The 13,059-nt window shown below is 50.9% G+C and overlaps 5 protein-coding genes across 5 annotated transcripts; 3 read left to right on the top strand and 2 right to left on the bottom strand.

The window, feature by feature from the left end:
- Window positions 1-1,308: 1,308 nt before the first annotated feature.
- Window positions 1,309-3,108, bottom strand: A1O5_09201 (phenylacetate 2-hydroxylase; the record flags this gene model as incomplete). The annotated part of the gene is made up of 5 exons (XM_007749781.1): window positions 1,309-1,686; window positions 1,748-1,855; window positions 1,920-2,134; window positions 2,189-2,822; window positions 2,890-3,108. 5 exons carry the CDS (start codon window positions 3,106-3,108, stop codon window positions 1,309-1,311), a joined length of 1,554 nt encoding a protein of 517 aa, XP_007747971.1.
- Window positions 3,109-3,638: 530 nt separating this feature from the next.
- Window positions 3,639-4,700, top strand: A1O5_09200 (uncharacterized protein; the record flags this gene model as incomplete). The annotated part of the gene is made up of 1 exon (XM_007749780.1): window positions 3,639-4,700. The coding sequence occupies one exon, from the start codon at window positions 3,639-3,641 to the stop codon at window positions 4,698-4,700; it is 1,062 nt and encodes a 353-aa protein (XP_007747970.1).
- A 734-nt stretch (window positions 4,701-5,434) lies between these two features.
- On the bottom strand, window positions 5,435-6,550 carry A1O5_09199 (uncharacterized protein; the record flags this gene model as incomplete). Its single annotated transcript, XM_007749779.1, has 1 exon — window positions 5,435-6,550. The coding sequence occupies one exon, from the start codon at window positions 6,548-6,550 to the stop codon at window positions 5,435-5,437; it is 1,116 nt and encodes a 371-aa protein (XP_007747969.1).
- A 1,346-nt stretch (window positions 6,551-7,896) lies between these two features.
- Window positions 7,897-9,951, top strand: A1O5_09198 (uncharacterized protein; the record flags this gene model as incomplete). Its single annotated transcript, XM_007749778.1, has 1 exon — window positions 7,897-9,951. The coding sequence occupies one exon, from the start codon at window positions 7,897-7,899 to the stop codon at window positions 9,949-9,951; it is 2,055 nt and encodes a 684-aa protein (XP_007747968.1).
- Window positions 9,952-10,427: 476 nt separating this feature from the next.
- Window positions 10,428-11,909, top strand: A1O5_09197 (seryl-tRNA synthetase; the record flags this gene model as incomplete). The annotated part of the gene is made up of 1 exon (XM_007749777.1): window positions 10,428-11,909. One exon carries the CDS (start codon window positions 10,428-10,430, stop codon window positions 11,907-11,909), a length of 1,482 nt encoding a protein of 493 aa, XP_007747967.1.
- Between the last annotated feature and the right edge of the window lie 1,150 nt (window positions 11,910-13,059).

Raw genomic sequence — 13,059 nt, 5'->3', positions numbered from 1 at the left:
CAGTGTCCTGGGTTTGATCCTGGTGTCGAGCTTCACTATCTGGCTATAAGGGACCAACTCGTTGATTCTGTTGCGAAATTTGTCAAAATGCCAGGCTTTCCATTTTCAGATCGGAGAAGGCCTATCTCTGGCTCACGACTGAACCTGTTTGTTGGTGAGCGCTAGCAGGCATCTGATCTTGACAGATCTTGTTCGTCTCTCGCAGATGGATCGACAAATAGTCCATCGACAAGTTGCGAGACTTTGCGATTATGGTGTGAGGCAAATAACACCAAAGACGGAGGGCAATTGTAAAACAGTCTCCCGGGAAGGAGGCTTCGAGAACTAATGAGAACCATGATATTGAGAATCTTCCCTCATAACACCGGTATTCATTCACGTACCGAGCATGAGAATATTCTTCTCGCGAGATCCCCGACGCAGAAATGGATCTTTTCATTACATTCCCGACCGTCTTCTCCTTCACAACAGCCTTGTCCGTTCTTTATAACAGCAACGATGCTTTCTCGCCTACCGGTCTTCTGATGAGCAAGGCTGTCGCAGCTATTCTAGTGGTGATTGTCATACATCTCTAGGTGCGATTTTTATGCGCTTTAGCAAACACGTAAATCTTAACGAGTTTATATGATTTTAATGGCAAAATTGTAGTAGAGAGATCGTTCAGTCCATTACTAGAAGACGAGATTAGACTCTCGATATATTAGTTGCGGAGTACTCCAGGAGTCCTCTCCAAGCGCTTAGTGATATTCGGCTAAAGGCTTATTTGCGGTCCCTCACGAGTAATCTAGGTAATATTACGTATATAGGTTAAGCTCAAAGATCTTGGGGGTACGAGTAGTAGGTCAAAGCGCCAACATTCATCGTCCATGCTTGGCTAAACCTCACTTCTCGGAGTTATTCTGCATAAGGATTGTTTGTCATAGCTATTCACTTCGCATCTCGTGCTTGTCAGGCCTCCAAAAGAAAATTTGTCTCGCAGGCCCACCAGGCCAAATGTTCTTGCCTCCTTGGATCAGCCATATTGTTGGTCAGTCGCTGGAGAAGCCTAATTATCGGCCAATGTTAAAACCATGCCGTCGTACGTGTCATATCAATGCGGCCCACTGAATCGCAGACCAGAAAATGGCGGAATTCAGTATTCTTCCTTCGGCGGTGAATGTCTCACGCATATGGTGGTCAGCTCTTATGCGGAAAAAAATGGTCGGCTGGCTTAGTGACCAAGCAGGCACCCAAAGTCGGTCCACGTCAGCTCAGACAATCAGGATATGTCTAATAATTCTATATCATAAGCTGGCGGGCCTTGCGTGCTCACAGGTGAGCAGTGTTCTCATAGCTGCGACTGATCCAGGTCTCAAGTTGGTTCAGGTCGCGAGGGATGAATCTGACCTTGAACGGTTTGGGCTGGGTGACCATACTTGTCGGCACCGAGTTGCACTCGATGGTGTCAAGGATCGGCCTGTCATTGGGATTGGTGGCCTCGTGGATGTGAAAGGCCAGAATCAGGCGAGTGAAGATGATGTACAGCTCACGATTGGCGAGGTGAGCACCCGCGCACATCCGGGTACCGGCGCCATAGCCGAAGTGCTGTGTGCCTTCCCCGACACCAGATTGTCCCATAAAGCGCTCAGGGGTAAATTCCATGGGTGACTTGAAGTGCGCAGGATCGTGGTTGGCGGCCCACATGTTCTACGATATCAATCATTAGCACGACGGGGAATAAAGCCTGCGGGAGGTGTTAATCTCGTACCATCAAGAAAGGCGTCCCGGCGGGGATGACGGCACCCTTATAAGTAATGTCACTGACACTTTGGCGATAGAAGGACAAATTAAGCGTCGACCAGAAGCGAAGGACCTCCTAGGCCACCAGTCAGCTCTGGTTTGGTGCAGGTGTATACGCTTTTTGCAGTTCTGATACTCACCTTCACGAAGGAAATAACATGTTCTGACGTCTCTTCATACAAGCATGCATGCCATGGGTCTTGCCCGGGGTACGATTTGATGATTTCGTCGTACATTCGTGCTTGGATCTCCTGGCCGTGTGGTGACGAGAGGTAAGCGATTGTCATGTTAATATTTCCAGGTAATGTGTCAAGACCGGCAGCGACCATGGTCAAACAGATCGATTTGAGCTCATCTAGTCTTCAGTCAGCCACCAACCGCCGATAGACAGCACGATTTGGATTCTTACTATCAGCTAGTTTGGCCTCTGGATCTTTCAAGACGTTGCCGGCGATGCAAGGGTGGTCAGTACCGTTCGCGATCCGCTCCTTCAACTGGTTGAAGAAGCTAAGAATGTATTCGTCCCTTCGTCCTCGGAATTTGATCGCATTCGACTTGTAACCTGGTAGAAGTCGGAGCAAAGGCACATAGTCTTGCCAGTTGTGCGCAATGCCGCGGATGTTCCCCAGCTCTCGCTCTACGGCAACGACTTCATTGAGAGTGCTGTCTTTGACAGTGCCCTGGATGCGGATGCCGTAGTTCAAAGTGAGGCTGATGTTCAGGGAGAAGCGTTGGAAATAACCGTTAGGGTCGACGTCGTAGCCATTTTTGATGTCCTGTACCAGTTCGTTGATGCTGGCCGTGGATTCAAGGTCAATGAATGGGAGGTATGTCTGAACAGCCTGTCTGTTCAGGGCCGTAGCTGCTGCCTTACGGGCTTTTTTGAGGGATTCAGTCCACGGCGAGGTTCCCAAGGTATACACTCCCTGGGTTTGTGAAACCACATCATGAAATGTCCAGAATTTGGGTCGAGAAATGAGTGCCGACTGATTCTTAATCCACAGCTCCTTCACAGACTCGAATGAGTTCGCGTAAATGAATCTCTAGGAGACATGAAGAGTCAGTATGATCTAGCGACATGCAACATACCACCGAGGAGGCTTCACTTACGCGGCTGCCCAGGCGAACTTGGAAGACATCGCCATACGTCTTGGCCAATCTAGCGCAGTTTCTGGCGTGATACTTCCCCAGAAGGATCAGACTCCCAAAGATGGGCACTCCGGGAAGCTCGGGAAGGTTTTTGATTTTAGGGATATCAGTTTTATTGGCCCACCTAATGAGTAGCGCAATCACAGAGGCAACAAAGAAGAATCCGATCGCTGGATGCATGCTGGAGAGAAATATGGCACTTTGGGAAATCTCTTTGGTGAGGTCGTTCAATGGGGAAAATGCACCCTAGAATAAGACTGACTAGAATGAGACTGACAAGCCATGAAGAAGTATCAACTGTTTAAATCGCCGACTGCACCTGCCGTTGTCAAGTTTGAATGGTGCTCCATGCAGTTATCTCCGTGCCATCCAGCGATGCAGCGGTCTCCAAGTTGGGGGGCTGCAGTCGTCCATTTCGGGGGCGTATCAACAGATCTGCAGATGACCTGCATACTCAGCGTATCCTTAGGTCAGCCTGAACGGATATCAAACGTGTACAATAAGCCTCCGATTTGGGGAAGCTGATTCTTACCATAGCCGTGGAGAGCCTCATGGGCACCTACAACGGCTAACTTGTCCAGGTCGGCGCCAGCATGTGGACGCATACTCAAGAGCGTGAGTGCGAGAACATCGTTGTGAGAGCGCCTTGAACTTGAAGATTTGGTATTTGGCCCATTTTGGCCCCGTACAGGCAATTGACATAACAAACCATGGCGACCTCAAAGATACGTTTAGCCATACTGGATGATTACCAGGGTATTGCTGTAGCCAAATTCTCTCATCTGCAGGCCAAGCTTGAAGTCACCACCTTTTCTGATAATATCAATCCCAGCGGTAAGGTGGAAAAGGATGCCCTAATCGAACGCCTTCGACCTTTTACCGTTATTTCTACCATGCGAGAACGAACACCGTTGCCGAAAGATGTGATCACATCTCTTCCCAACCTCAAATTGCTCCTGACTACAGGAATGAAGAATTCGGCAATTGACATGGCCGCTTGTGCTGAACAGAACATAATCGTTGCCGGTGCAAAGGGAATTGGGAAGTCCGGTGACGTGAGTTTGCCGACGTCAATTGATTCCACTTTGCAACATTGCTGGGCACTCATCCTGGGGATTGCTCGGAATATTGCTCGCGACGATGCGGCTATCAAGTCTGGCCTCTGGGAGATTTCTCCAGCTACAGGCTTGAAGGGAAAAACATTAGGTCTGTTGGGTTTTGGCAACTTAGGTGCAAGAGTTGCCTCAGGAGGTGTGTGGGCCTTTGGAATGAAGATTCTAGCATGGTCTAGCAATCTCACCCAGGAAGCCGCCGAGCAGAAGGCCAAATCGTTTGGTCTTCCCCCGGGAACATTCAAGGTGGCCGCCAGTAAAGAAGACTTGCTCAAGGAAGCGGACGTGTTAAGCATTCACTATGTTCTGTCTGAACGAAGCCGAGATATCTTGGGAGAGCGAGAGCTCGCTTGGTTGAAACCCTCCGCACTCTTGGTCAACACCTCAAGAGGGCCTCTTGTCAACGAGAAAGCTTTGCTGGAAACTTTAATCCACGGCAGGATCAAGGGCGCGGCTTTGGACGTGTATGAAGTAGAGCCGTTGCCGATGGAAAGCCCATGGCGAACAACTGCTTGGGGAAAGGATGGCAGAAGCCAAGTGCTGCTCAGCCCACACATGGGATACGTCGAAGAAGGAGTCATGAATCGATGGTATGAGGATACAGCGTTGAACTTGGAGCTATGGCTTGACGGAAAGGATATTCCGACAAGGCTCAACTGAAAATCACTCACGAGGCTGGATTGTGTGAGAAATCCACAATTTTCAGAAAATTCGTTCACTCCAGAGCACCGGGATTCGGAGACGGTTAGTTTAATGGCTAGCATGCGAGATATCCGAGGCGCCTCCCTGATCGGATATCTCGAGACGGTCTCGATTCGTCTCGAAACGTCGAAATCAGACACAGATCCAAGGTCCCCAAATTGGAGCACAGTTGAATGAATGCATGTCAGATCCTCTGACATCTTCGATGGGGTTCGGCCTCGCTTGGATAATGCGAGTGGGCTAGTATGAAGGAAGTCCATGTTCAAGAGCACAGTGACCTTCTCGAAACAAATTGTAAGAGATATCAAATCACGATCGAGAGACTAATGTTACCGATCCATGCTCTGGTCTGTGTCAATTAGCGGGGATGAAGTCACTTGTTCTCGAAAGACGTTGTCACTTACAGTTCTCAGCAACAAACATCGGCCTCTTACATCGTATTCTACCTATTCGATTTGCTAGAGCGACATCTTTCAAATGCAAATAACTTTCACCGTGAACTTGAAAGGCAAGACTAGAGTTGTAACGCTTACAGGCCCAGGAAACTTACATAGTACATAAGGCTGAAGAAGCAATTTCTATAAAGCCTGCAAATAATTTGTCTGCCCTTTCTATTCATGCTCTGCAGTGATAGCACATATGTCCGCAGTAAGCGATAGAACCGCAAAATAGCATGCAAAAGCCAACTGGGTTCACTTAGACATGTCCACCACCAGCTTTCCGCTTGAACCTTTGTGGTAGTCCTCCACCAGTTCGTTTAGTTGCTCCAATTTGTAGGTAGTTACTTTGGCCCTCACGCCCTCCTTTGCTGCGAAATTCAACATGGCTCGGAGCTGTCGGTTTCTGCCAACCAAGACTCCAACCATGGAGATGTGGCGGAACACGAGGTCTCGTGGTTGCATATGAAAACCTTCCTTGGGGAAACTAACGGTCACACAAATGCCATGATTTTTGACCAATTTCATCCCATATTCGAAAGCTTTCTGCGATTCAGGAAGAATTAGTACTCCATCAACCCCCTTTTCGCCTTCCAAATTAGGCTCCGGAGACCCAAAAATTGACACACGAACGTCCTCTGCAGGTTGCTGCCTTGCATCAACAATGGTAACACCGCTCCCTAGCGGTCCTAGATCCATGACGACATCCTTCAGAAGAGCCAAAGCCGGGTCAGACGCTTCAATGGCTACGACCTTGCATCCCAGCTTAATAGCGAACTGTACTCCCAGGTGACCAAGGCCACCACCAGCACCAGAAATGGCAATCGTAAGCCCTTTTCCACCTCCTGCTTCCATCTGAACTCCCGCTCTCTCGAGTGCATTCCAGATAGTCAGACCAGCGCACATGAGGGGAGCGGTGTCAACAGCCGTCATACCTTCTGGCATGGGGGCGATCTGGCGAGAATCCGCAATGCAATATTCTTGAAACCCGCCATTGGCCGAGAGACCTAGGTTGCCAGCTTCAGGACACCATACCCCATACTTTTCTGGGTCACCGTCGTTATTGCGGCATTCGTAACACGACCCGCAAGGATGGAAAGCCCGACCCGGAACGCCAACTGGCATGCCGACCTTCAGATTCAGTTTCGGTGAAACATCCGGACCCATGGCAACAATCGTGCCAGCAAACTCGTGTGATCCTATCCGGGGCAGGTCTTGCCACATGGCACCAGACGCAAAGACAGCATCAGTGTGGCAGTAAGATGCCGCTCCGACCTTGACCAGAATATCTTGACCGGTTGGGTTTGGCGGTACTGGGACGTCTTTGAATTTGTAAGGCGTGTTGAACGCCTCCAACACCTGTGCTCGCATATCGGGATATGGCCGTTGCCAGAGGGCCTCACAAATTTCAGTCTCGTGCTGGGATCGGGGTTGGGTTTTTGTGTTCTCTCTCGCCCTATAATTTGGTGCGACTCGCGATATATATTTGGCAATGTGCCACTCGCGGAAGTGAAGCAGGAGACTGTGGGCAACCTAATGTGGAAGCGAATGACTTCAGTATCTTACAATCAGAGCCGTAGTGTATGTAGGAGCATCAGCTACCAGGGGGGAGGGAGAGGTATGCAAATCTCGGGGAAGGGCCAGTGTTGGGTAATGGGCGACATGCATGAAACGTGGGATGGATGATTGGAGTGAACAGGAGGGGCCTGATAAGTTAGTTGCTGGTGAGGCCTTGTACAGGCCATCGAGGGGAGGGTTGGGAGTGAGGGTGAGACTGGTTGCGTATGTCCCTGGTCAGCAAGGTCACTGCCGATAGTGCCGATGACCATGGGACATTGTTGATGCATGTCTTGATGTGTCTCCGATTTGGAGGATTTGGAGAAGCGGAGACTCTCTGGGATTGGCAGCCTCGTTGATGCCCGCAGCACGCTAGGGACTAGCCGTGTTTCCGGGGCTCCGCCAGCCGCCAGCCCGCGCCAAATGCCCCGCATTCTAAACATCCAACCTCAGCTTCCAATTTTCATCTTAAAGAATATAGCCTCTTCCCCGAATCCATTGTCAGTTCCCCACTGCCACCAGTGCCATCTCTCCTCGACCAGAAATGCGCGAGCCATGACAACGAATCTCGCCACCCCGGCCAAATCATTCGTGTGCCACCGTTGTAATCGTGGTTTTGCCCGCCTGGAACATCTCCAACGCCACGAGAGATCGCGTAGGGCAAACTGAACATAGTTGTTTGGATCAATGGCTGACCGAGTTTCGAGACACCAAGGAGAAGCCATTTCGATGTCCCCGATGTCAAAAGGGGTTCACCCGGAAGTATGCTGCTGCCTCCAAGAGACTATTTTGCTGTTGGCGCGAATGCTGACTTGAGAACAAGGGATCTGCTGACCCGTCATATACGCTTATCACATCAGTCGCCCTCAGAGGCGCGCCCTCGACAAAATCATGTACAATCAAGGCCCGAACCACTGTTACCAGCGCCGCTCCCTCTGGTGAACTGGACCGAGTACCATTCAGTGCCCACCTCAGTTCTTTCTTCCCAGCCCCATGTGGTCTCGCCTGCCACGCAATCTCTCGTGAGTAGTACTAGGGGAGAACAGCAGCACATTGATCAGCTCCAACACCTACCTTCGCGCTTCTTCGGCCACCCAAATGACAACAATTCAAGCCAGGGAGTCAAGGAACCTTTCTCCGCACCCGTCCCGGATTATTCAATGAGCCTGGGTCTTGATGATGGCGGCTTCGATGCGCTCGAGCCAGCCTATACACAAGACTTTGCCGCGTTCATGGACAGCGTACCTAATCTCACTCATCCATTCTCTCCAACCTACCAACCCCTGCCGGCGTTCTTTTCAAATTTGGATCTGCCCTTGGCCGGTGTTTTTGAAAACACCAACGATCTCAAAGAGGGCGAAAACTCGCATGATGAGACAACGGCAACTACTACGATACAAGCGACACCATTGTCCCTTGCCAATATAAGGGCCGTTGACGCGTCCATCTCACGTTTTGGCTCTCGGCTGCCATCCTTGGCTCCTGAGGACAAGCCTCCGCAAACTGGACCTCATCCGCAGGGCCCCACGAGGCTGAACAGTCGCGACTTGTTTATCTCGGCTGAATGTCGACAGCACATAATTGATGAGCTGGCGACGTTCTCTGGTTGCATAGATGGGGATTTTGTTCTTCCCTCCCGACACGCCTTGTCGCGGCTGATAGGTGGATATTTCAAAAACTTTCATGCGCATTATCCCTTCTTCCACGTCGCCACTTTGCGAATGGACAGTATCCATGTGGAATTGCTCTTGGCAATCGCGGCCCTAGGTGCTCGCTACACCAGGGAGCCAGAGATGGGCGTTGAGCTGTTCCGCGTCTCGAGATCGGTCGTCTTGGAGCGTCTTCGCAGACGCCAGAGAAGAAAAGCTAACATGTCTTTGGAGCAGAGGGCACAGAATACTTCTTTCTCCAGGAGCGATACGCGACTCGGCTCCAATTCCGCCGCGAATCTGGACTCGAATTGTAAAAGGGACGAAGGATTTTGCGTGGTTGAGATGGTGCAGACTTTACTGCTTCTGATTGCCATTGCGTCCTGGTACAGACGCGAGCCAGCAGTAACCGACGCGCTATCTATCCGGAGTGTCTTACACTCGCTCATTCAAGATGACGAGTTATCGCGAACTAAAGAACAATCGTCGGAGGAGTGGCGAGAGTGGGTTCGATTTGAGACCATCAAAAGAACCCTCCTGGTGGTCTTCTGTTTCTTTAATATTCACACAATTCTTTTTGACCTACCACCCATGATGCTCGCAAGTGGACTACGGCTCGATCTCCCTTGTTCTGAGAAAGAGTGGAAAGCAGCCAACGAGCTAGACTGGCGAGAAGCCCGCGCTGAATCGAGGTCGCCTCGTCAAGACTTTCAAGACGCCTTCTCTTGTCTCTTTGCAAACCCAGGAGAGTGGAATGGCTCGACCCAGATGATCACGAAAGGCTTCTCTGCTCTTGGTGGCTGTGCTCTTATTCATGCCGTCATTCAACATATTTGGTTGGCTCGGAATGCACGACTGCCAGTCGTGCAGGAAGATTCAAGCAGCCTCTCGGACGAGGAAATGAATGTCTTTGAACGGGCGCTGAAACGATGGGCGATGTACTGGGAACGTGATCAGGAATCATCAATGGACCCGCTAAGTCCACACGGCCCTGTAACATTCACATCGACCGCACTCCTTCGGCTAGCTTATATTCGGCTCAACATGGATCTTGGCCCTGTGAGGTCACTCAGCAGCTGGGATCCGTTTACAGTCGCTAACTCATTGCACCAAAGCCCAAAAGTCCAACGCAGCGACAAAATGACGCGGGCAGCACTCCATTGCGCACACGCCCTCAGTATTCCAGTGAAGCTTGGAATCAACTATGTTGCCCAGACACAACTGATTCTGTGGTCAAACCAGCATGCGCTATGCTCTTTGGAGTGTGCGGTGCTGCTCGCAAAGTGGCTTGAAGCCGTCACTATGCCAGATCCGAATCCTCCACTGACGCCCGCGGAACAGAGGGTGCTCGAGTTTGTGGTCCAGCTCGTGGCTGAGACTGAATATAAAATGAGTTGCGACCGAATCCTGACACAGAAGGTCCGGTTGAGTGGCATGGTTGTCAGGCTCTGGGCTAAGCTGTATCAATCGAGCAGCGTGTGGCAGATGGTCAATTTGATTGGAGAATCCCTCAGCATCTATGCTGATCGCCTGGAGGCTGAGCACAAGGGTGAGGCTCGACATTAAATCAAAGAGCAGGTAATGGGGTCCACATTGATAGCTCTGGACCCCGAATGAAATGTGTACAATACATAGGATTTCCTAACGGCCGTTGGCACTCGAATACAAGTATGGAACCACACATTCCTCATATGTCTTTCTGAAAAGCTATGAGCGTCATCGAAAGGCTGTAAGCAGGGAATAACGCTTGCCTCTTGAATCTGCATCAGCAATTGCTGGACTTTGCCTTTACCACTTGCAGCCGGCACATTCAATTCTGAGATATACGAGTCCGATACAGACAGAGTACGGTAGTTCGTTGCCCGCTGTTGGACTTCGCAAGGCTGTGGGGTGGGAGCAGCGACCATACCTGATTAGGACGTGGGCTTGGCCGCATCTGACCTCAATTGAAGCTGCGGAGAAGTTTTAGAAGCGCGTCAACCGCGTTTTCTTCACCGTGGCATTTTCAAAGGTTTGCTGTATAGACGACGTTGCAAGCTTTGATGCCTAGGAAAGCCTTCGAAGCCAGGGCGTTTCTGCTTCGATGCAGAAGGGCATACTGTACAACAAACCCCGTCTACCAAGAATTTCGACCAGCGACTGCGCCGAGACAATATCCTCCTCTCAGCCAGATTCGAGACAATGTCGAGCTCTACGAACGAAACTGCCTGGTGCGAAATTATGGCAGCCATCAGGATATTCCGCACCAAGTGGCGGATAATGCCAGAAAGATGAGAGAGCTTGATCAACGCATGGTCGGATCCCGTCATACACTGAAAGAGCTGCAGAAGCAATTGAATGCCACAAAAGGAAACAAGGCGGATATCGTGTCGCAGATGAAATCTATCAAGCCAGAAGTCGACGCTCTTCAAACTGAGCATGACGCACTAGAACTTGAGACACGCACCATGGCTTTGTCATTGCCCAACCTGACATTTTCAAATACACCGACCAGTGGTGAGCCTGGATTACGATCCTACATCAACTACGACCCAGATAGTCCTCCGCAGTATGGCCCTTCGGCTGATCACTCGATAATTGGTGAGAAGCTTGGTCTGCTCGACTTCGCATCGTCCTCGATGACGTCTGGTTGGGGGTTTTACTTCCTGCTGAATGAGGCAGCTTTACTGGAACAAGCTCTGGTTCAGTACTCATTATCCGTCGCCATGAAGCGGGGCTGGTCTGTTGTCTCCCCTCCGTCCCTCATCTATTCTCACATGGCCACCGCCTGCGGTTTCCAACCTCGAGACCAACACGATGAACAACAGATCTGGCAAATAGCGCAGCCTGAGAAGGATTTGGGAAAACCCACCAGGAGTCTTGCTGCAACAGCTGAGATTCCTCTCGCAGGAATGTATGCTGGCAAAGTCATCCCTACAGAACGTCTGCCTATCAAGCTTGTTGGATCAAGCCGCTGTTTCCGTGCCGAGGCTGGTGCTCGCGGAGTCGACACCAAGGGTCTGTACCGTGTGCATGAGTTTACAAAGGTTGAGATGTTCGCGTGGACTGACTGCCCATCTCCCAGCAGCAGCAATGGAGGCTTAACAGATGAGGCAAGCTGGACAGAGTATTCAGGCCAACTTCTGGCAGAAATGGTGGAAATACAAACGGAGATCCTGTCTTCACTTGGCTTGCCCTGCCGAGTCCTTGAGATGCCGTCTTCTGATCTGGGTGCTAGTGCGTATCGCAAGATTGATATCGAGGCAATGTTCCCCTCGAGGAAGAAACGGGACGAGGGATGGGGCGAAGTTACATCCGCTTCCATTTGCACAGACTACCAAAGTCGCAGATTAGATACGAGGATCTTGGAGCCTGATGGATCGAGGAAGAAGTTTGCGCACACGGTGAACGGGACGGCCATAGCAATCCCGAGAGTTCTTGCTGCGATCTTGGAGAATGGCTGGCGTGAGGATGAAGGCTGCGTTGTTCTCCCCCAGGTCCTGAGAAAGTATATGGGCGGTTTGGAGAAAATTGGACCTCGTTGAGTTTGCGCAGTCTGGGTCATGATACGGGAACATGGTCGCACCGTTCATGGAGATCTTGTGCGCTCTTCAAAGCAAGCTCAGCGATCCTCTTCGTCCAAGGATATTCGCTCGGTGATGGAGGACGCCGATTCCATCGAGCACCGTCCTGCTCGCTCACAAACATCGATTGAATATATTTGGGTTCTCGCCAGCTAGGTATTGCTAAGAATTCTCGCGCCGACGCCGCCGGGTGGGCGTCATTGAGGGCGTCATGGAGGGCGTCATGGTGCGTTTGGTCGTCATCCGGCCGAAAACTTTCAAGCAACTGTATATAAATCCCATCTCAGACATGAAAGAAAGAAAGAAAGAAACAAACCAAAAAAAACTCCCCCAGAATCGTGTTTGAAAACCTCATATCTGCAAACTCATTCCTCTCTGCTCAGACCATGTCCTCCTCCGACTCACCCTCATCGTCCATCCTCGGTATCATCACCGAGCTCTACATCGTGGCCCCGGACATCTATAGCCTGTCGACGGGGATGTGGTCGACCTCGACTCTGGTGCTATTGGGGTACCGGTCTCCATCTACGTTCAAATAACAAACGGGTGGTCAATGAGACCGCAATGCTTAGGCTTGAGCTGCTGTGGGGGGTTGCGGTTGCACAAAAGAAAGAGACAGGTAATAGACAGGTGGTTGTCTCCTTTTGTATGGTGTTTACTGACTGATAGCTATTCAAGTGAAAGACGTCTCGCCTAAGACGCCGTCGTCCCGAAGACGGTCTACAGTCCTTTTTCGCGTCGCCTATTTCGTCGATTTGTGAAGACCCAGGTTGGGAGGGCAAAGGTCCACCCTTGGGATACTGTCATCCACTGTGAGGTTCACACCCTGACGGTGTCACTCACTTCGTCGATCCACGAAACGCCGATCAGGAGCGACGGATTCACTACTAGACGGCGGCGTCACTCTGTCCGTCGATCTATGAACACGCCGATGGGGAGCGACAGTTTCACTATTAAACAGTGGCGTCACTCGCTTCGTCGACCCACGAAACGCCGATTAGGGGCGGTACATCCTACAGCGCGACGGTTGGCCTGATAATGCTGGGGATCGGGGCCCCATTCCCAATCTTCGACCTTCGGCCCGTCGACCGGTATCGTCGAGCAGGGTCTC

This window comes from Cladophialophora psammophila (assembly GCF_000585535.1).
Source record: "Cladophialophora psammophila CBS 110553 chromosome Unknown aczJe-supercont1.15, whole genome shotgun sequence".
Lineage (NCBI taxonomy): Eukaryota > Fungi > Ascomycota > Eurotiomycetes > Chaetothyriales > Herpotrichiellaceae > Cladophialophora > Cladophialophora psammophila.
The sequence above is the reverse complement of the archived record's forward strand: the minus strand, read 5'-3'. Positions and strand labels throughout refer to the sequence as shown.